Source organism: Prionailurus viverrinus, chromosome C2 (genome assembly GCF_022837055.1).
Source record: "Prionailurus viverrinus isolate Anna chromosome C2, UM_Priviv_1.0, whole genome shotgun sequence".
Classification (NCBI taxonomy): domain Eukaryota; kingdom Metazoa; phylum Chordata; class Mammalia; order Carnivora; family Felidae; genus Prionailurus; species Prionailurus viverrinus.
The window spans coordinates 1,812,547-1,833,667 of record NC_062569.1 but is presented as its reverse complement, the minus strand read 5'-3'; the positions used below and the strand labels follow the sequence as shown (position 1 = coordinate 1,833,667).

Sequence of the window (21,121 nt, the reverse complement as noted above, 5' to 3'; positions counted from 1 at the left end):
AATATTCCACCCAGTTTAGATTTTGGTTATGTAATTTCCAAACATGTCTTCCTTTAACAAATGGGAAATATATGATCTTTAGTAAAGGAGAAGAGAATTAGACAATAAGTGGATAACCTTGCCAAACTGTCATAATTTTGGCTTTGTGATAATATCAACTCTCTTAACCTGAGCAGTTGGTAAAAACATAATTCTTTAGCCTCACCAGTGAAGAGATTTTTCCATTCACCAAACTACAGATGACCAGGCCTGGAAACACAGATTTCTGAGCAGCGTAAGCAGGGTCTCCACACCCGACAGTGGTGAACTACGGAATTTCAGGGCTCAGCCAGGGCAAGAAGGGTGTCCACATGGAGTGGTGACCAGGTGTGACCTATGAGAGCCCAGGGAGAAGGAGAAGGGCACCCATGGCCCCGGGAGTCGGAGCCCAAGGAGGCTGAGTGCACCCAGGTGGAGCGGCAGAGGTGAGGGGTGCAGGAGAAGGAGGAGGGGCAGAGATGGAAAGCTGGCTGCAGACAGGAGGACTGATCCAATAGGTAAATATATTAAAGGTAATGAAAGGCAGGTTGCTCAGTGTCACAAAGGGGGGCTTATCCATATAGAACAGGAGGATACTAGAAATAATCTTACGGCGCTAAACTGAATTGGGAGTTTATGTAAACTCATAGCTCTTGATACAGAAATAAATAGGTACACACCAGCGTGTGTATGTGTGCACATGGATAGACATACGTATACATATATTCCCTTAGCTTTGGCCGCTGAGAGGTCTTGGGGGAGTGATATCCCACTAGCAGTGGCTATACCTAGTGCTCAAACTTTAGCCTTTAAAGACCATTTTCTATTAAATGAAACCGAGGATCGACCCCTGGGGAAATGATTGATTGGAAGACTCAAGCAGGGACAGCACAACATTTTGTCACGCCAGATGCAAGGATGGGGACACTGGCAAGAGAACAGGTCAAATCAAAGGCAATCTGAGCATCAACATAAATAATGATATTACAAATTATAAACGGTTGAGTACAATGCAAACCATGAGTTCATGTAATTATAAATACATACATGAAACTTTTTAAATGAATACATTTTAACACAGTTTTAAAGTACCACCTTACAAGGCACTTACTAATTATACTTTTTTTTTTTTTTTTTAAACGTTGACTCCTTTTTGAGAGATAGACAGGGAATGAGCAGGGGAGGGGCAGAGAGGGGGGAGACACAGAATCTGAAGCAGGATTCAGACTCTGAGCTGTCAGCACACAGCCCGATGCAGGGCTCGAGCCCACGAACTGTGAGATCATGACCTGAGCAGAAGTCGGATGCTTAACCGACTGAGCCACCCAGGTGCCCCAAGCACTTATGAATTATAAAAAGAGTAACTTCACAGTGTAGAAGCGTGGTAAGCACCAACATAATCAGGTGATAAAAGTTTCTATCACCGGTCACTGGGCAAAGTGAAACCATTTATTACCTGAAGAATGGACTATCACTTCTGGGACACTGATGCCAAGAGCACATGACCTGAATCCAATCACAAGAGAACATCAGACAAACCCAAACCGAGGGAGATGCTAAAATATAACTGGACTTCACAAGTGCCACGGTCACTGAAGGAGACTACAGAGACATGATGAGATTCTGAAGTGGGTCCTCTGGCTACAAGGTATTCTCACTGGACAAGTGACAAAACTCAAATGGGGTTTCAGGACAGGCGATTATTAATGCACGAATGATAATCACCTGATTCTGAGGCTTATCTTGGGGTTATGTGGGAGAGGGTCTGTGTTTAAGGAGAGCACATCCTCAAGTACTTGAGGTGACGGATCATCGGTCTGAAGCTTACTCTCAAGAGGTCAAGAGAAAGTTCTTTGTGCTGTACCTTCATTTTTTAAATTTTTGATTGCTTTAAAATTAAAAAAAAAAAATACATAAATTGCAGCTGAGGTAAGAAATGTCAGCGGACCCAGTCTGGTCTGCCAGCTTGTGACGGCTGTACCTAAGTAATTTAAGAACAAAGTTGCTAAGCTACAGGTCTCAGTTTACTGGGCTGCTGGAACCACGCAGGGATTAAGGGACAGGCACACGCTATGTCCAATGCATTCCCTCCGGTTCTGTTGCTGCCACAACGAAACCTCAGCAACAGAGCCAGCTAATTGTGACAGATCAAAATACACCGAATTCAATCATTTCGGCAGTTTATAGATTCTTCTGTAATTCAGAGTTTGGCAAGTTGCCATAATTTTGTCTTTGTGATAATTGAGATATATTAATACTTAAAAAAATTTTTTTAAATGTTTATTTTTGAGAGAGAGACAGAGAGAGAGAGAGAGAGGGAGAGAAAGTGCAAGCAGGGAAGGGGCTGAGAGGGAGACACAGAATCCGAAGCAGGAGCCAGGCTCTGAGCTGTCAGCACAGAGCCTGACGTGGGGCCTGAACTCATGAACTGTGAGATCATGACCTGAGCCAAAGTCTGACGCTTAACAGACTGAGGCACTGAGGTGCCCCCAATTTTTTATATTATTAAAAAAATTTTTTGTTTTAATGTTTGTTTCTTTTTAAGACAGAGAGAGACAGAGTGTAAGCAGGGGAGGGGCGGGGGGGGGGGGGGGAGACACAGAATCTGAAGCAGGCTCCAGGCCTTGAGCTGTCAGTACAGAGCCTCATGTGGGGTTCAAACCTATGAACCACAAGATCATGGTGTGAGCCAAAGAAGGACGCTTAACCGGCTGAGCCACCCAAGGTGCCCCTAAAAATGTTTTTAAAGTGTTTCTTTTTGAGACAGAGAGAGACAGAGCATGAGCAGGGGAGGGGCAGAGAGAGAGAGGGAGACAGAATCTGGAGCAGACTCCAGGCTCTGAGCTGCCAGCTCAGAGCCCGATGTGGGGCTCAAGCCCATGAACCACAAGATCATGACCTGAGCCAAAGTCGGGTGCTTAACCAACTGAGCTGCCCAGGCATCCCGATACATTAAGACTCTTAACGTGACATATTGGTAAAAACAGGATTCGTCAACCTGGTTGGTAATCAAAGAAATAAAAATGAAGATATTTTTCCAGTTACCAAATTATAAAAATTAAGAAAAGATTGCTGATCTCTAACTTCTCAATCTTTCTAGTGATTAAGGAAATGCTATCATTGGGATGACCTATTTTATATCCATCATGGTGACAAAATTTTAAAAGGTTTGAGTATTCTGTGCTGGTGAGGCAATCAGCACTACACCTCAACTGGCCAAGTATTCTGAGTCAGTAATTGGGTAGTAACTCTCAAAACTTCACCTTAGATAGCCCTTTATCAAGCAATTCTATCTCTAGAAATCTCTCAGAGTAAATTACTTACATAGGTGCATAAAAGCTTATGCAGAAACATGTTCACTGACAGCAACACTGGGGGAACAAAGGAAAACCAGAAACTACCCGAGTGTAGTATCATACGAATGTTAAGGGGGGGGATTTTCAAATTCACCCACATACAGTTATCTATTATTTTACATTACTTGAATCTTCAGTAAAAAATTAATGACTTATATAAATTTGCCGAGAAAAATGTAGTTCCTTCTTACGAAAAATACCTAAGCCATATGCAGTGTTTTGTACTTTGTCTCTGTACATCTTACTCGAACCTAACTGCAAAGTGTGGCTGGAAGGGCAGATAGGTAGTACGTATCCATCGTCCTTCAGAAGGGACGCTGAGGAACAGTCAACCAAGCACCAGGCCGGGCAGCGGAGTCAATGTTGGAACTCAGTCCTATGCCCTTGGTCCAAGCACCGTGAGTGCTGGAGCTCGTCCCGTGCCCTCGGTCCAAGCCGCTGACAGTGTTGGAGTTGGTCCTAAGCTGACTTCAAATTCTAATGGTGACTTTGTCCACACTTGGTCGTGAACGCATCTTATGAGAGTTTATGATTTCACACTTTATTAAAGGGCCCTTACAAAGAATGAGTAGTTCTTCAAAGGCTTTGTCACGCTGGTCTAAAAATTAACGGCTGAACGGCGTCTAGAGATAAACTGAATTTAAGCCGCAGTGGACTTCACTTGTTTCTGGGCGGTCAGTATGGTTTTCCTGGTTTTTGAGGATGATGTCAGGGTTACCCTGTTTCTCACTCTGGGGCAGAAAACTACCAAACCACCAGAAAGGAGCTCCTGGAAGATGGGGGAACACCTCTCCATTCCGAAGCTCCTTACTTCTTAGGGAGTTACGGTATTTCTCCTGCTCCACTGATTACCAGCCCCCGAAAGCACAGGTGACCAAACATGACCCACGACCTACCGTCAGGAAACTGGTCGGCGTCGTCGTCAAACATGGCTTCCTTGAGGGCAGACTTATTGAAGGGACTGATGCTATCTGAATAGTTATATGGATTATAGTCTCGCGAGCGTGGGGAGGAATGAGCAGGCATCGACTGGAGCAACGAAGCTTTATTATCAAGGGAGGTTTGGCTTGAGTCGGTAGCATCGCCTCCTGCCCTTGGGTCAGGCATCCCGGGACCGCCACACATCTATTAATGGGAAGGGGAAGGCGCAGAAAATTAACTCACTTTCAAATATCTCTTTGAAATTCTAAAAAAGATGTTTCTCTGTTGCTTCAAAGGAACCAACATGAGGAGTTAAAACTTACATTCAAAATGTCAAAGCTTACTGTAAAGATGTAAAGCAGAAACAAAAAAACCAAAACCCGCAGCTGTGAGAGCAAATAAGAACCATAAAAGAATGTTGTTTCCAATGACTCCTGCAGTTCCCTTGCTAAGGGCTTGACCAAACAACACGCAGGCAATTACAGCTCTCTATGCCAGTTAAAGACGTAAAAGGACTTTCACTACCAACACGGAACTAAAAGCTGCCACATTCCATTGTTAAGGTAGTAAATCACACAAGGACAGGATGTCAACAAAGTATAAAAGAATCAAATTTTGGGGTTGCCGGGGTGGCTCAGTTCGTTAAGTGGCCGACTCTTCATTTCGGCTCAGGTCATGATCTCACAGTTCCTGAGACTCAGCCCTCCGTCAGGCTCCATGCTGGGCATGCAGTCTGCTTGGGATTCTCTCTCTCCCTCCCCCTTCCCTGCTCTCTCCCTCTCGCATGTGCACCCTCTCTCTGTGTCTCTCTCTCAAAAAAGGAAAAAAAAGGGAGGGGGTTGTCTGGGTGGCTCAGTCAGTTAAGTGTCCCACTTCTGCTCAGGTCATGATCTCACGGTTCATGGCTTCGAGCCCCGCGTCGGGCTCTGTGCTGACCGCTCGGAGCCTGGAGCCTGCTTTGGATTCTGTGTCTCCCTCCCTCTCTCTGCCCCTCCCCTGCTTGTTCTACCTCTCAAAAATGAATAGTAAAACATTAAAAAATAATAAAACACTTTTACCAAAGGCCTCAAGGCTTGTAACTTTTGAAAGGATGCCTGATGGAGTTGGAGCGCACGAACATACTTTTATCATAAAACATCAATACTAACGCTGATTCTAATACTAGTATGAAACTCATTACTACCACCAGATCACCATCACCACCGTCTACTCAGCAACTATGTGCTAAGCCATTACTCAGGTGCTTTACTAATATTCTTCAAACATTCACCGTGCACCTACTGTGTGCCAGGCTTCATTCTTGGCAGGGGGGATATATTAACGAACAAAAGAGAATGCTGCCCACCTCCACGGAGTCTACATTCTAGTTGGGGGACAGACAGTACAAAACTAACGAATGAGTAAAGTAGACAGAATGGCGGAAGATGATTCGCGTGCGGGAGGTGGTGCCGTGTTAAAGGGACCGTGAGTGCTGCGGTGGGAGGGAGGCAAGTGCAGACCGGCTAGGGTGGTCGGAGTAAGCCGTGCGAACCAAGACTTGAAGGAAATCAGCCAGGAAGCAGGTTTAAGACAGAGGGAACAGCCCAGACAAAGGCCCGGAGGCAAGAGCACGCCCGGGAAGTTCAAGAACAGCAAGGAAGCCAGTGTGGCTGGAGCAGAGGAAAGCGGCAGGAGACGAGGCCAGAGAAGTGACAGGGAAAAAAAGCCTGTTGTGTAGACGCTGGCTTTTATTCTGGGACGTCCCACAGGGTTACAAGCGGAGGCGTGCCAAGACATGACAGGGGGTCACCGGCAAAATCAAGGAGGCCGGTTAGGTGCCGATTTTAACAGCCCAGGGGAGAGAGGACTGACGGTAAGGCCGGCTGGAGCCAGAATGGCAGTGACGGAAGTGGACGGAGTTTGGATCTATTTTGAAAACGGGACGACAGAGCGAGCGTGCAGGATGAGAGAAAGAGGGGCGGTGAGGACAACTCTCCGGTCCCAGGCTTTTGGCTAAGTGACTAGTGCTACCAACCGCGACACAGAGGAGCAGCTTCGTGGACGAGACTGCAGGTGCGGCAGGAAGCGGGCTGGAGGCATGTGAGCTCCAGAGGGAAGTTGGGCTGGACAGACTCGTATCACTTCTGACACTGACAACACCTTTCAGAGTACAACGTCGTCGCCTCATCTTCCTAACACAAACACTGAGCTTTAGACGTGATAATATCATCTGACTACTGGGTATCTGCCAGGAAGCGGGATTTGAAGTTACTTCGGCCAGAATCCTGTGTGAGCTCCCCACCCCGCACCCTGCGATCTCTGAGGAAAAAAAGTCTCAGCAGTGATTCTTACCAAACCGTTATTGCTTTTGGGGTGGGGAACCTCAAATATGAGTGGTGAGCCGGCTCTGGCCCGATAGCACGGGGAGAAAAACAACAGCGGGAAGGCAGAGGAGGGAGCCCTTTCGAGATGTGCTGAAGAACTGCCATGCTCCCCAATTCTGCAAACGCTGAGAAACCACAGATTCCATAGGAAATGACGGGATGGCTTGTTCTGAGAGAAGTCTAAGCAGCAGCAGCAGGGTAAAAGACAACTACTCTTTTTTTTTCCCTTCCCTCGCCCCAAACAACTACTCTTTGTATGAACAAACTGAGCAGTATTCACCAATGTCAGAAAAATGGGTCATAACATTCTTCACTGGAGCCATACAAACCGATGACACAAATCTCCACCACTGCGCTAAGGGGGAAAGAAAAATCGAAACACATTGGGTCTTACGAGACCCATGTGATCCGGCCCACGTTCCACCCCCCAACCCTCTCACAACGATCCAACAACACTGCCTCTCATCCTGCTTCCCGACTAGGCACAACTTGCTCTCATCTACATGTCTTTAGACTTGCCACTTCTTCTATGGGATTCTCCTCTCCCAGATCTTGTACGGCCCCATTTAGGTCTCGGTGGAAAAATCACCTACTGAGAGAGGCCTTCCCTGACCGATTAATCTCAAACAGATTCACTTTGGGGAGCCTGGGTGGCTCAGCTGGTTAAGCGTCCAAGTCCTGATTTCGGCCCAGACCAGGATCTCACGACTGGTGAGATCTCTCCACACGCGGGGCCCTGCGTGGACAGTGCGGAGCCTGCTGGGGATTCTCTTTCTCTCTCTGCTAGTCTGCTTGTGTGTGTTCATGTTCTCTCTCTCTCAAAATAAACAAACGTTAAAAAAAACAGATTCATTTTATGTTCTAACCTAAAACTCAATAGTACTCATCTCTATCAGAAAATTCATAAGGAACTTGAGGGCAGCGACTTTGCCTTGTAAAATCTAAGACCCAGCACGGTGCCCGACGTGGGGCAGATACTCACTGAACGCTTATAGAGTGACCCCTAAAAAGTGACATCTGAAGACGACAGAAAGTTAAAAAAAAAACAAACACAACCCAGGAAAAATCTCTTAATGAACAAGTCTGCACCGTAAGAATGTTCAAATACTCACAGAATCACCATCATCTTTTTTAGAATCTCTTTTCAACGGCTCATTCATATCTTCTTGACTACGGAAGCTGAAATTCTGAATTGCTTCAGTGACACCTCTAAGAGAGCTATAAATATCTTCAGAGTTCATATTTTCTGTGTCATAATCAAATGCACTATGAAAAAGACGACTAATTGTTATTTGGGTGTCGTTTTAAAACACATAACACATTTGAGATTAGGTAGGGTATTTCTAACAACAGGATGAGAATGTATACTCCCCGAAGCACAATTAGCAAAACCAAATCAAACCTGACAACTGTCAACGGTGAAGGCACATGTCCCCTGGTCCATCAACTAAGGGCAGCTTACAAGGACTGTGAATGCATAGCCCTTAACAACTGGTTTGTCTTTCACCTTCAAAAATGTTCTGATTAACCAGAGGTCAGCAAACCATGACCCGTGAAATCTAAAAATGTTTACTTCTTTAAACACTTGGGAGAGAAGTCAAAGTAACAATTCATGACACGTGAAATAAAATTTCACGTTACATAAAATTCTTCTTTCAAGGTCCGCAAATAAAATTGTATTGGGTATCGGTACCCGCAACACTTATTTACTCCGGGCTCCTGTACGGCCGCCTTTACGCCGCACCAGCAGAACTGGGTACAGGTAACAAGGCCTAAAATACGTACCATGCGGCCCTTTACAGAAAGTTTGCTAACTCCTGTGATTTGTTTACAATAATGGCACAACTTGAAGACAAGATAAAGGTATTATACACAAATTTACAGAAGGCAGAGAAGTTTCACTACTGAACATATGTTTATAGTACAATTCTATAATCAGATTCTAAAACTCAACTGAAGCTGGAATTCAGCCATCAGATCGTCACACATGTGTGACAAGGAATAACTAGGCTAGATGTTAAGTCTGCAATGTATTTTTCTTCCTCAGATGCTGAAGTATTCTATAAACGTAATGAATATGATGAAGCATGCTATGATACATGGCTAATAATAAAATTAATAACTACACTAATAAAAATGGACTGCTATGCAAATGTTTTTAAAAGCTAGGAAAAGGGAAAAAAATGTTAGTCCATTAATGAGTCAAGAACTTCATCTGAAATACAGCCTATGCTTGAACTTCACAAGTGTGTGAAAAGTTCACACAGCTTAGATTTTGTATTAAGGCCCAATCTCATAGTCACATTTTTTTCCGAAGACACAGTCATAATGCTATTTCATACTTAGCCTTTCCCCATTCTTCACTATTTTTATGCTTTTGTCTATAAGCACATCTGAGAAACATAACTATGCCATTTAACGCATCAAGCAGTATTTTACAAAAGTAAGTGTCCTTTGCACTTACCAAAAAATTTGATATCCTATGCGTTATTTTCACTTAAGGCCTAGTTTGGGAATAAACTTAAACATTTTTTGAATCTGCTACATTTCTACGTGTCAAGACCTTTGAAGCTGAGTGGAAATCAACTGGAATTTTATCAGTGTCCGTTGTCTAAGGGTGGGAATCTGCAAACACAAGCCAAGATGGAAAAGAACTCTTTTGTTACCTTGGAGATAAAGTATTCTGTGATGTGTTGGTAGGAGAAGTAAGAGGACTGGACCAGTTGGCTGGTGAACGTGCTGTTGGCCTTGTCAAAGGACTCCCCGTGGGACCCTGATGGGGGAGTCAAGTAAATGTTAACACATGACAGGTAAGTTCAACTAAAAGGCTCTTAAGGAAGCCATGCAATCAAGAAGTTGAACAGTATGAAAGAGCTGTATTTGCAGGTCAGTATTTTAAATATTCATGTCCTTATCTCTGCTTTCTGTAGGGAAAAACCTTCCCCCTATTTGGAAATCTAACTCTTTAGTCTTCTCTTGTTTTCCTTACCCACTTCCTACCCTCAAATATCATCAACATCTTCCTCCTCAAAGATTCATTGGACCCCAAACTAACCATTTGTTTTTTAAAAACAATTTTGTTTTTAAACAACAGTTTATTTATTTTGAGAGAGAGAGTGAGTGCGCATGTGAGCAGGGGAGGGACAGAGAAAGAGAGAGAGAGAGAGAGAGAGAGAGAGAGAGAGAGAGAGAGAGAGAATCCCAAGCAGGTTCTGTACTGTCAGCACAGAGCCAATGTGGGGTTTAATCCCACGAACCATGAGACCACGACCTGAGCCGAAATCAAGAGTCAGATGCCTGGGGCACCTGGGTGGCTCAGTCGGTTAAGCGTCAGACTTTGTTCACCTCAGGTCATGATCTCACGGTCTGTGAGTTCGAGCCCCACGTCGGGCTCTGTGCTGACAGCTCGAAGCCTGGAGCCTGCTTTGGATTCCGTGTCTCTCTTTCTCTCTGCTCCTCCCCTGCTCGCACTCTCTGTCTCTTAAAAATAAATAAACGTTGGGGCGCCTGGGTGGCGCAGTCGGTTGGGCGTCCGGCTTCAGCCAGGTCACGATCTCGCAGTCTGTGAGTTCGAGCCCCGCGTCAGGCTCTGGGCTGATGGCTCAGAGCCTGGAGCCTGTTTCCGATTCTGTGTCTCCCTCTCTCTCTGCCCCTTCCCCATTCATGCTCTGTCTCTCTCTGTCCCAAAAATAAATAAACGTTGAAAAAAAAATTAAAAAAAAAAAATAAATAAATAAACGTTAAAAAAAAAAAAAAAAAAAAGAGACAGGGAGAGAGACGCTTAACCTACTGAGCCACCCAGGTGCCCCCCAAACTAACAATTTTAAATTAGCTCCCCATCCTGGGGTGCCTGGGTGGCTCAGTCGGTTACGTACGTGTCTGACTCTTGATTTTGGCTCAGGTCGTGATCTCATGGCTTGTGAGATTGAGGCTCAGAGCCTGCTTGGGATTCTCTCCTCTCTATGCCCTTCTCTGCTCATGCTCTCTCAAAATAAACAGAAGTAAAAAGAAGTAAAATTCACTCACATTATTAATTTGCCTGCCTGTTAAGATATAATTAAACGATTCCTTCTCCTTTTAAAAAGATAACTAGCTTTAGTCCCAAGACATCATTCTGATTATTTTTAACCCTCAGACTTTACCTTAAGCCTGCTATAAATGCATCTGATTTCTCCTTTTAAAAAACCTAAGTTCAGTTCTTTAGGCATATTATGGAAACGATGCTTGCCATTTAAGGTCTATAAAACACTGTAATGTTTCATTTATTCAGACCTCACTTTCCCAAAACCAAAGTTTGTACCTTCAAGCAAGTTCGGACCCACAAACCTGTGAACAGGTTTTGGAACACGCCTTTCAAAGCCCCAGCTTCTTCAGATGTTATTTGTCAATCAAGTCACCCCTTCCAGCCCTCCAACAGGGACCCATTTGTCTAAAGAGCACGTCCTAATTCCAACGGCCTGCAGAGCCGCCACCCTCATCGGAGTTCTGCTCGCGTTTTACTTTCCTGTTCGTGTCCTGGTCATGTTCACCACCACCCTAGTGGATAGAAACACGCTAAGCCTAAGGACGGTTCTCTTTCCAGGACAAGATTTAATTCTGCTCAGGGGATGCTGCCCAGTACAGATGCAAAAATTATATACTAGGATCAAAAGTTTACTTCGTGTAAAAGCAAGCAACTACTGTGACACCAACCATCCATCATATCACAGGGTAGCCGAGAGAAGAACTGAAAGGTACCTGGGTTCCATTGCCAGTGTTTCGAAGGTGATTATGAAGAAGCTTGGTAGCACCATCCTGAAAAGTTTTTGGTAAAGCTCCTAATAACATTGTAAACTCTGGAGTATTGAGTTCAAATAGGGAAATCAGCACGGACTGTGCTGCCTGTAAAACGAAGACATTTAAGAAGTAGATGAGTGTGTTTTGGTAACTCAAAGGAGACAATTTTCTTCAGTCAACATTTCTGTTCAATAGCACAAGGCCATCTTGCCCACAGAAACATAAGTTGCCTTTACATACTTTCAGATTTTGTTCCTGGGAGAATAAAAAAATATTCATTTGTGAGAGACAGAAAGCGAGCACGCACGAGCGGGGGAGGCGCGGAGAGAAAAGGAGAGACAGAAGAAGCCCAAGCAGGCTCTACACTGTCAGCACAGAGCCCGACATGGGGCTCGATCCCACGACTGAGAGATGACGACCCGAGCCACTACCAAGAGTTGGATACTTAACCGACTGAGCCACCCAGGTGCCACATCATTTATTTTTTTTTTTGAGGGTAAGAAGGGAAGACAAAAATTGTCAAAAATATAACCTGGCACTCAATGGCAGCAGTTAACCGGTCTCCGGGGTTATTTTTTTAAGTATTTTGAGATAGAGACGGAGGGAGGGAGGGAGAGGCAGGGGCAGGCACAGAGAGAAGGTCAAGCAGGCTCTGCGTTGTCAGCACAGACCTGATATGGGGCTTGATCTCACGAACTACGAGATCATGACCCGAGTTGAAACCAAGAGTCGAACGCTTAACCGACTGAGCCACCCAGGTGCCCCAAGACCGTTTCCTTTCCAGGGTTATTCTACCAAGATATACCACTTCAGTTTTCCTAATAAATAACTACAAAAAGACGGATGGAAAGGGGCGCCTGGGTGGCGCAGTCGGTTAAGCGTCCGACTTCAGCCAGGTCACGATCTCGCGGCCCGTGAGCTCGAGCCCCGCATCGGGCTCTGGGCTGATGGCTCGGAGCCTGGAGCCTGTTTCCGATTCTGTGCCTCCCTCTCTCTCTGCCCCTCCCCCGTTCATGCTCTGTCTCTCTCTGTCCCAAAAATAAATAAACGTTGAAAAAAAAATTAAAAAAAAAAAAAAAGACGGATGGAAATACCTAAGTATGGGTATGCCATACCCTTCAAAAATTCCTGTTGTACCACTTGACTTTTATGAAAGACCTACCACAGTACCTGCTTTCCCTAACCAAAAGGAAAACAAAGATCCTCACTTCTATCAATAAAGGCAAAAAGCCAAAACATTCAACATTTGTTCTGCACTGAGCCTGTACTCCAAGCAGTGAGAAGGGCGTCACCAAGCTCCTTCCCCAGGAACTACACTCAACATCTCAGCATTAAGCCAGCATCGCTTTGTTGAACTGTGTTGTGTTGTGTGTGCTTTATCTTGATGTGTGCTGTGTGTCTGTTAGCAAGCTGCATCCCAAGGTGTCAGAAAAGACAAAGAGGGAACTTTCAGAAGTTTTTCCATGGAAATTAATGGGACTGCTTCTTTGCTTTACACATTTTGGTGTATGAAAGGTTTCACGCAACAGTCTACTTTCGGATAGCAGGGGAAACCTGTATATCCCTGAGCTATACAAAGCTCATCCAGAGCAACTTCTTACTTTTCATTATATAAGTGAAAAACTAGTCTAACGTTTGGGTGGAAATGGGAACAAAACAAAGCTTACTCAGATCAGTTAAGAAAACTTATAAATTTACTTTCTTCTTTTAAAATAACCAACTGAAGGGCGCCTGGGTGGCTCAGTCAGTTGGGCGTCCAACTTCGGCTCAGGTCATGATCTCACAGTCTGTGAGTTCGAGCCCCGCGTCGGGCTCTGTGCTGACAGCTCAGAGCCTGGACCCTGCTTCCCATTCTGTGTCTCCCTCTCTCTCTGCCCCTCCCCTGCTCATGCTCTGTCTCTCTCTGTCCCAAAATATAAATGAAAACATTAGAAAAAAATTAAAAAAAAAAATAACTGAGTTACTGAAAGCCAAACTTTGAAATTCAGATTTCAAAGAAACTTAATGAGAGGAGAAAGAAACCCACATGGTTCACAATCACGACTCAGAGGGAAATGTGTGCATCTGATTCTGGGCGTGTTCAGATCCCAGTCTTAGAAAACTTAAGTGTCCTGAGTTTACGACATCTGAATATGCAACACCAGTGGAATGGTTACATTCTGTTCCACTGGTGCAACGGCAGACCGCACAACACAGCCTTGGACGGTGACGGAGTTGAATGCCCAAAGAGATCGGCAGAGGGCTATTAGACGCTGCCGAAGGAAAGATCTGATAAAACCACAGCTGTGACATAAGCCCATTTTTCTGAAAACGACAAAACACCATTGTGTGGGTATGCACTCGAACACAGTGCTTAAATGAAACTGCGTGTATTTTGAAGCAAAACTTTATGGTCTCTTTTGGAAAATATTAAAACTACCTCGTTTATTTGAGCCAATGAATTAAGGTACACTTTATTCCATCTAGGGTTTATTCTGCTGTATGAGACTCAGCTTTCTTTCCTCCCAGAGACAGAGAACCCAGCTGTTCCAAAACCACTTCCCGGTCAGCGTATCCTTTCCTCGTGACTCCAAGTGACACCCTTATTGTGAGTTAAGCTCCTAAATAAACCTAAGTGTCTTTGATCCTCCGTGTTCTATCAACTATTTCTCTATTTCTGCATTAAGTAATATGGGTTTAAGTTGCATGATTTAAAATGCAATAGTTTGTGAGTATATTTTGATAAAGCCCGTTTTCATTAGTTTATATTGTAGTATCACATTTTTTTTTTTTACTAGATACTTTTTAAAATGTTTATTTTTGAGGGGTGGGGGAAAGGCAGAGAGAGAGAGAGAGAGGGAAAAAGAGAATCCCAAGCAGGTTCCATGCCATCAGTGCAGAGCCTGACATGGGGCCGATCTCATGAACTGACCTGAGCCGAGATCAAGAGTCGAAGCTTAACTGAGACACCGTAGTGGCCCGAAATTTTAATTAATTAACTTACTTCTTTCACAGCATAAACCAGGTCTTTATTAGAGTACTGTATCCCATTTCTGTCTTTTTATTTTTTTAAAGATTTGATTTTTAAGTAATCTCCACACCCAACGTGGGACGTAAACTCACAGCCCTGAGATCAAGAGTCCTACACTCCACTGACTGAGCCAGCCAGGTGACTCCCCACCTTTTTTTAAAGTTTTTACCGTTAGTCAGCATAACAGTGTTATCAGTTTCAGGTGTGTAATACAGTGATTCAACAATTCCACACATCACCCCGTCTTCGTCAGAAGGGTGCTCCATCACCTATTGAATCTCCCCACCAACCTCCCCTCTGGTAACCTTCAGTTTGTTCTCTATAGTTAAATTTGTTTCTGGGTTTCTCTCTTCTTTTTTTCCCTTTGCTGCTGCTGCTTTTTTTAAAAGTTTATTTATTTTGAGAGAGAGAGAGAGAGAGGGAAGGAGTGGGGGAGAGAGACAGGGAGAGAGAGAACATGTGCACGCATGCAGGGGAGGGGCAGAGAAAGAGGGAGACAGAGAATACCAAGCAGGCTCCACACTGACAGTGTGATGTAGGGTTCAAACTCACAAACTATGAGATCATGACCTGAGCCGAAACCAAGAGTTGGATGCTTAACCCACTAAGCCATCCAGGTGCCCCACTTGTTTTGTTCCTTAAATTCCACATGAGTGAAATCATATAGTATTTGTCTTTCTCTGACTTATTTTGCAAAGGATTATACTCTCTAGCTCCATCCATGTCATTGCAAACGGCGAGATTTCATTCTTTTTTATAGCTAATATTCCACATCTTCTTTATCTATTCATCTATAGATGGATACTTAGGCGGCTACCATAACTTGGCTATTATAAACAATACTGCTATAAACGTAGGGGATATGTATCCCTTTGAACCAGCGTTCATGTATTTCTTGGGTAAATATCCAGTAGTAAGACTACTGGATCGTACGGTAGGCCCATTTTTAATTTGAGGAACGTCTATACTGTTTTCCACAGTGGCTGCACCAATCTGCATTCCCACCAACCACACAAGAAGGTTCCTTTTCTCTACATCCTCACCAACACTTGTTTCCTGTGTTTCTTATTTTAGCCATTCTGGCAGATGCGAAGTGGTAACTCATCGCAGTTTTGATTTGCATTTCCGGGATGATGAGTGATTTTGAGCATCTTTTCATATGACTGTTGACCATCTGTATGTCTTCTTTGGAGAAATGTCTGTTCAGGTCTTCTACCCATTTTAAATTGGATTGTATGTTTTTTGGGTGTTGAGTTTGATAAGCTCTTTGTATATTTTGGAGTTCTGTGGCAAACCTCTGTGTTGAACAAGTCTGTCGGCACATGTTTTCTTTTTTGATTTTAGAGAGCGGGGTGGGGGGGAGAGAGACAGCATGAACAGGGGAGAGGGGCAGAGGTGAGAGAGAATCTTTTTTAAATTTTATTTAATGTTTATTTATTTTTGACAGAGAGAGCGAGCAAGCAGGGAAGCAGCAGAGAGAGAGGGAGACCCAGAATCCGAAGCAGGCTCCAGGCTCTGAGCTGTCAGCACAGAGCCCAACGTGGGCCTCGAACTCACAAACCATGAGATCATGACCTGAGCCAAAGTTGGACGCTTAACTGACTGAGCCTTTTTTTGGAAAAAAAAAAAAAAAAAAAAAATTATTTAATGTTTGAGACAGAATCTTAAGCAGGCTCCAGCCTCAGTGTGAAGCCTGATGTGGGGCTCGATCTCACAACCATGAGATGACGACCTTAGCTGAAATCAAGAGTTGGCCATTCAACGACTGAGCTACCCAGATGCCCACCGGCACACTTTTTCAAACAGCATTTACTCATTTTGCGTCTCTGTGTCACATCTGATAATCCTTGCAACATTTCAAACTCTTTCACTGTGATCTCTTACGCTTTGTAATTCTTTTGGGGTACCGCAAATTGTGTCCAAACGAGATAGCAATTGATACATGCTGTGTGTGTTCTGACAGCTCCACTGAGCAGCTGCTCCCCGTCTCTCTCCTTCCCCCCAGACCTCCCTGTTCCTTGACACACAGCCGTGTTGAAATGAGGCCAATTAATAGCTCCGCAACGGCTTCTACATGTTCAAGTGAAAGAAAGCGTTGCGTGGGTCTGACGTTATATCCAAAGCTAGCGGTGATTAAGCTTAGGAAGGCAAGTCAAAAGCCAAGACAGGCCAAAAGCTAGGCCTCTTGTGACACACAGCCAACTTGTGACCGCAAAGGAAAGGTGCTTGAAGGAAACTGAGCATGAATGCTAAGAAAGCAGAACAGCTTCATGGCTGATCCAGACCTAGTTTCAGTGGTCTGGAGAGGAGATCAGAGCAGCCACAACGCTCCCTTAAGCCAAAGCCTCATCCAGAGCAGGGCTTTCAAAATATTATGGATCATGACAATGCACCGGTCCCCAAGAGCTACAATGGAGCTGTGCAGTAAGAATTAACGTTGGTTTCGTGCCTGCTAACACCACATCCGTGCTACAGCCCATGGATCACAAGCTAATTAAAAAAAAAAAAAATATGTTTCTTTAATATTTACTTTTGAGAGAGAGAAAGAGAGAGAAAGAGAGAGCAGGGAAGGGGCAGACGGAGACAGAGGATTTGAAGCAGGTTCTGTGGTGACAGCAGAGAGCCCAATGTGGGGCTTGAACTCACGAACCGTGAGATCGTGACCTGAGCCGAAATCAAGAATTAGACACTTAAATGAGTGAGCCACCCAGGTGCCCCAAGAAGTAATTTTGACTTTGATGTCTTCTTACTTAAGAAATACATTTTGAGGGCACCTGGACGGCTCAGTCGGTTAAGCGTCTGACTTCAATTCTAGCTCAGGTCACGATCTCACGGTTCCTGAGTTCAAGCCCTGCCCCGGGCTCTGCACTGGCAGCACAAAGCCTGCTTGGGACTCTCTCTCTCTCTCCCTCTCTCTGCCCCTCCCACTCAAGTTCTGTCTCAAAAACAAAAAAGAAACAGAAATACATTTTGTAAGGCTACCGCTGCCATAGTGATTCTTCTGATGGATCTGGGCAAAGTAAATTGAAAATCTTCTGGAAAGGATTCACCATTCTAGATGCCATTAAGAGCATTTGTGACTCATGGGAAGAGGTCAAAGTATCAACACTAACAGGAATTTCAAAGAAGCTGATTCCAGCCCTCAAGGATAACTCTGGGAGGGATTCAGGACTTCAGGGGAGGACGCAACCGCCGATGTGGTGGAAACAGTGAGAGAACTGGAAAGAGAAGCGCAGCCTGCAAATGTGCCCAGATTTTGCCGTAATCTCTTGACAGAACTGGGAGATGAGGAGATGCCTCTTACGGATGAACAGAGAAAGTGGTTTTTTTGAGATGAAAGCTATTCCGGGTGAGCATGCTGTGAAGACTGTTGAAGTAACAGCAAAGGATTTAGAATATTACATAAACTTAGTTGATAAAGGAGCAGCAGGGTTTGACACGACAGGCTCCAATTTTGAAAGAAACTCTGTGGGTAAAATGCTATTAAACAGCATCTCATGCTACAGAGAAATCTGTTGGAAAAGGAAGAGTGGATCGATGTGGGGAACCTCACAGTCTCAGTTTTTAAACACGAATCCTTAATGATTTTATTTTGAGTTAGTTATTTTACAACAGTTTTAAAACTCTGAGCGTAGCTGATACCCAACGTGACATTGTTTCGGGTATACAACATAGTGACTTGACTTCTCTATTATTCTATGCTCACCCAAGTGCAGCTACCGTTTGTCGCCAAGCAATGCTGTCATGACATCCCTGATTATATTCCCTCTGTGGTACCTCTTATAACTGTGACTTATTCACTCCGTAACTGGAGGCTGGTATTTTCCATTTTCCTTTACCCATTTTTCCCATTCCCCGCCCCGCCACCCCCGGCCCTTTTCCCTCTGACAACTGTTCTCTGTACTTATAGGTCCCATTCTGCTTTTTGTTTATTCATTTGCTTTGTTTTGTAGATTCCACATAAGTGAAATCACATGGCATTTGTCTCTCTCAATCTGACTTCTTTCACTTAGCATAAGACCCTTTAGGTTCATCCATGTTGTTGCAAATGGTAAGATCTCAACCTTTTTTTTTTTTTTTTATGGCTAGTAATAGATCTCAACCTTTTTTTTTCTTTTTTTATGGCTAGATGAATAGATCCATTCATCTATCAAAGAACACTTGAGTTGCTTCCATATCCTGGCTATTATAAATAATGCTGCAATAAACACAGGGGTGCAAAAGACCTTTTCAAATTAGCATTTTCACTTTCCTTGGGTAATAACCAGTAGTGGAATTATTGAATCATATAGTATTTCTATTGTTGTCTGAGGAATCTCCATACTGTTTCCCACCACTTCTGCCTTTTTAAAAAAAAACAAAAATTTTTTTTAACGTTTATTTATTTTTGAGACAGAGCATGAGCGGGGGAGGGGCAGAGAGAGAGAGAGAGAGAGAGAGAGAGAGAGAGAGAGAGACAGAATCCGAAACAGGCTCCAGGCTCTGAGCCGTCAGCCCAGAGCCCGACGCAGGGCTCGAACTCACGGACCGCGAGATCGTAACCTGAGCCGAAGTCAGACCTCAACGGACTGAGCCACCCAAGCGCCCCAACTTCTGCCTTATTTCAAGAAACTGCCACAGCCATGGCTTCAGCAACCACCGCCCTGACTAGCAAACACTGAGACAAGCCAAAAGATTACGGCTCTGAAATCTCAAATGATAATCAGCATTTTTTAGCAGTGTTTTTAAATTAAGCTATGTACTGTTTTTTTAGACATAATGTTTTTGCACACTTAATAGGCCACAGCATAAAGATAACTTTATATACACTAGGCACTGAAAATAATCATGTGACTTGGCTTTACGGCAGTGGTCTGGAACTAAATGTGCAGGTTTCTTAAGTATGCCTGCCTATATAAGGTTTCAAAATCAGGAAGTGTGAAGTCCTCCTACTTTGTTCTTTTACAAGATTGCTTTGGTTATTATGGGTCTCTTGCAATTCCACATGAATTCTGGAAAGAGCTTGTAAACTTCTACAAATTTCTGGGATTCTGGTAGGGATTACATTTCACCTGTAGATCCTTTGGGTGGTATTGCCACCCTACCAACATAAAGTCTTCTCATCCACGAACATGGAATGTTTTTTGGTTTATTTAAATCTGTAATTTCTCTCAAAACTGTTTCGTAGTTTCTACTATAAATTTTGCACTTCTTTTGTTAAATTTATTCCTACAGGGGCGCCTGGGTGGCGCAGTCGGTTAAGCGTCCGACTTCAGCCGGGTCACGATCTCGCGGTCCGGGAGTTCGAGCCCCGCGTCGGGCTCTGGGCTGATGGCTCGGAGCCTGGAGCCTGTTTCTGATTCTGTGTCTCCCTCTCTCTCTGCCCCTCCCCCGTTCATGCTCTGTCTCTCTCTGTCCCAAAAATAAATAAACGTTGAAAAATAAAATAAAATAAAATAAAAATAAAAAATAAATTTATTCCTACAGATTTTAATCTTTTCGATGCAGTTGTAAATGAAAGTGATTTCTGAGTTTCATTTTTGGATTACTCATTTCAAGGGTTTAGAACTGTAACTTCTGTATAGCGTTTTATATCCTGCCGCCTTGCTGAACTTGTTTATTAGTTTTAATAGTTTTTTAGTGATTCCTTAGGATTTTTTCTACATATAATCGTATCATTTGCAAATGGAAATAGTTTTACTTCTTTCTTTCCAATCTGGATGCCATTTATTTATTTGTTTGTTTAGCTTTAAATTCAATTTAGTTAACATACAGTGTAATCTTGGCTTCAGGAGTAGAACCCAGTGCTCATCCCAAAGAATGCCCTCCTTAATGCCCACCATCCATGAGATGGGATCTTTAGCCCATCCTCCTCCCCCATCTCCCCTCCAGCAACCCTGTTTGGTCTCTGTATTTAAGAGTCTTTTATGGTTTGCCTCCTTCTCTGTTTTTATCTTATTTTTCCCTCCTTTCCCCTATGTTCATCTGTTGAGTTTCTCAAATTCCACGTATGAGTGAAATCATAAATCTGGCCTTCTGATTTCATGTAGGGTAATACCCTCTGGTTGCCATTTGCAACAATGTTTATCCACATTGTTGCAAATGGCAAGACTTCACTCTTTTTCACTGCTGAGTAATACTCCATTGTGTTTATGTATGTGTATGCTTGTGTGTGTGTATCCATTCAACAGTCAATGGACATCTGGGCTGTTTCCGTGATTTGGTTATTACTGATAGTGCTGGTATAAACATTGGGGGTGCCCCTTTCAATCAGTACTTTTTTAGTGTTTGAGACAGAGACTGAGTGTGAGCGGGGGAGGGGCAGAGAGACAGGGAGACGGAATCTGAAGCAGGCTCCAGCCTCTGAGCTGTCACACAGAGCCTGATGTGGGGCTCAGACCCATGAACCAGATCATGACCTGAGCTGAAGTCAGACACTTAACCAACTGAGACACCTAGGTGCTCCAAATCAGCATTTTTGTATCCTTTAGATAAATTCCTGGTAATGCAATTGCTGGGTCACAGGGTAGTTCTATTTTTAATTTCCTGAGGAACCTCCATACTGTTTTTCAGAGTGGCTGCACCAGTTTGCATTCCCACCAACAGAGCCTAGAGGGTTCCCCTTTCTCCACATCCTCGCCAACATCTGTTGTTTCCTGAGTTGTTAATTTCAGCCATTCTGACAGGTGTGAGGTGGT

The 21,121-nt window shown here is 43.9% G+C and overlaps 1 protein-coding gene across 9 annotated transcripts in view; it reads right to left on the bottom strand.

Annotated features, from left to right (window-relative positions):
* Positions 1-21,121, bottom strand: part of CLASP2 (cytoplasmic linker associated protein 2) — a 182,124-nt gene that overhangs the window by 13,135 nt on the left and 147,868 nt on the right. For all 9 annotated transcript variants that reach the window (XM_047874374.1, XM_047874379.1, XM_047874377.1 and 6 more), the window contains 4 exons: positions 11,396-11,539; positions 9,325-9,431; positions 7,771-7,924; positions 4,271-4,499 (listed from right to left, as the gene is read on the bottom strand). In XM_047874374.1, the coding sequence (XP_047730330.1) occupies positions 4,271-4,499; positions 7,771-7,924; positions 9,325-9,431; positions 11,396-11,539 (634 nt within the window). The remainder of the gene's footprint in view (positions 1-4,270; positions 4,500-7,770; positions 7,925-9,324; positions 9,432-11,395; positions 11,540-21,121) is intronic.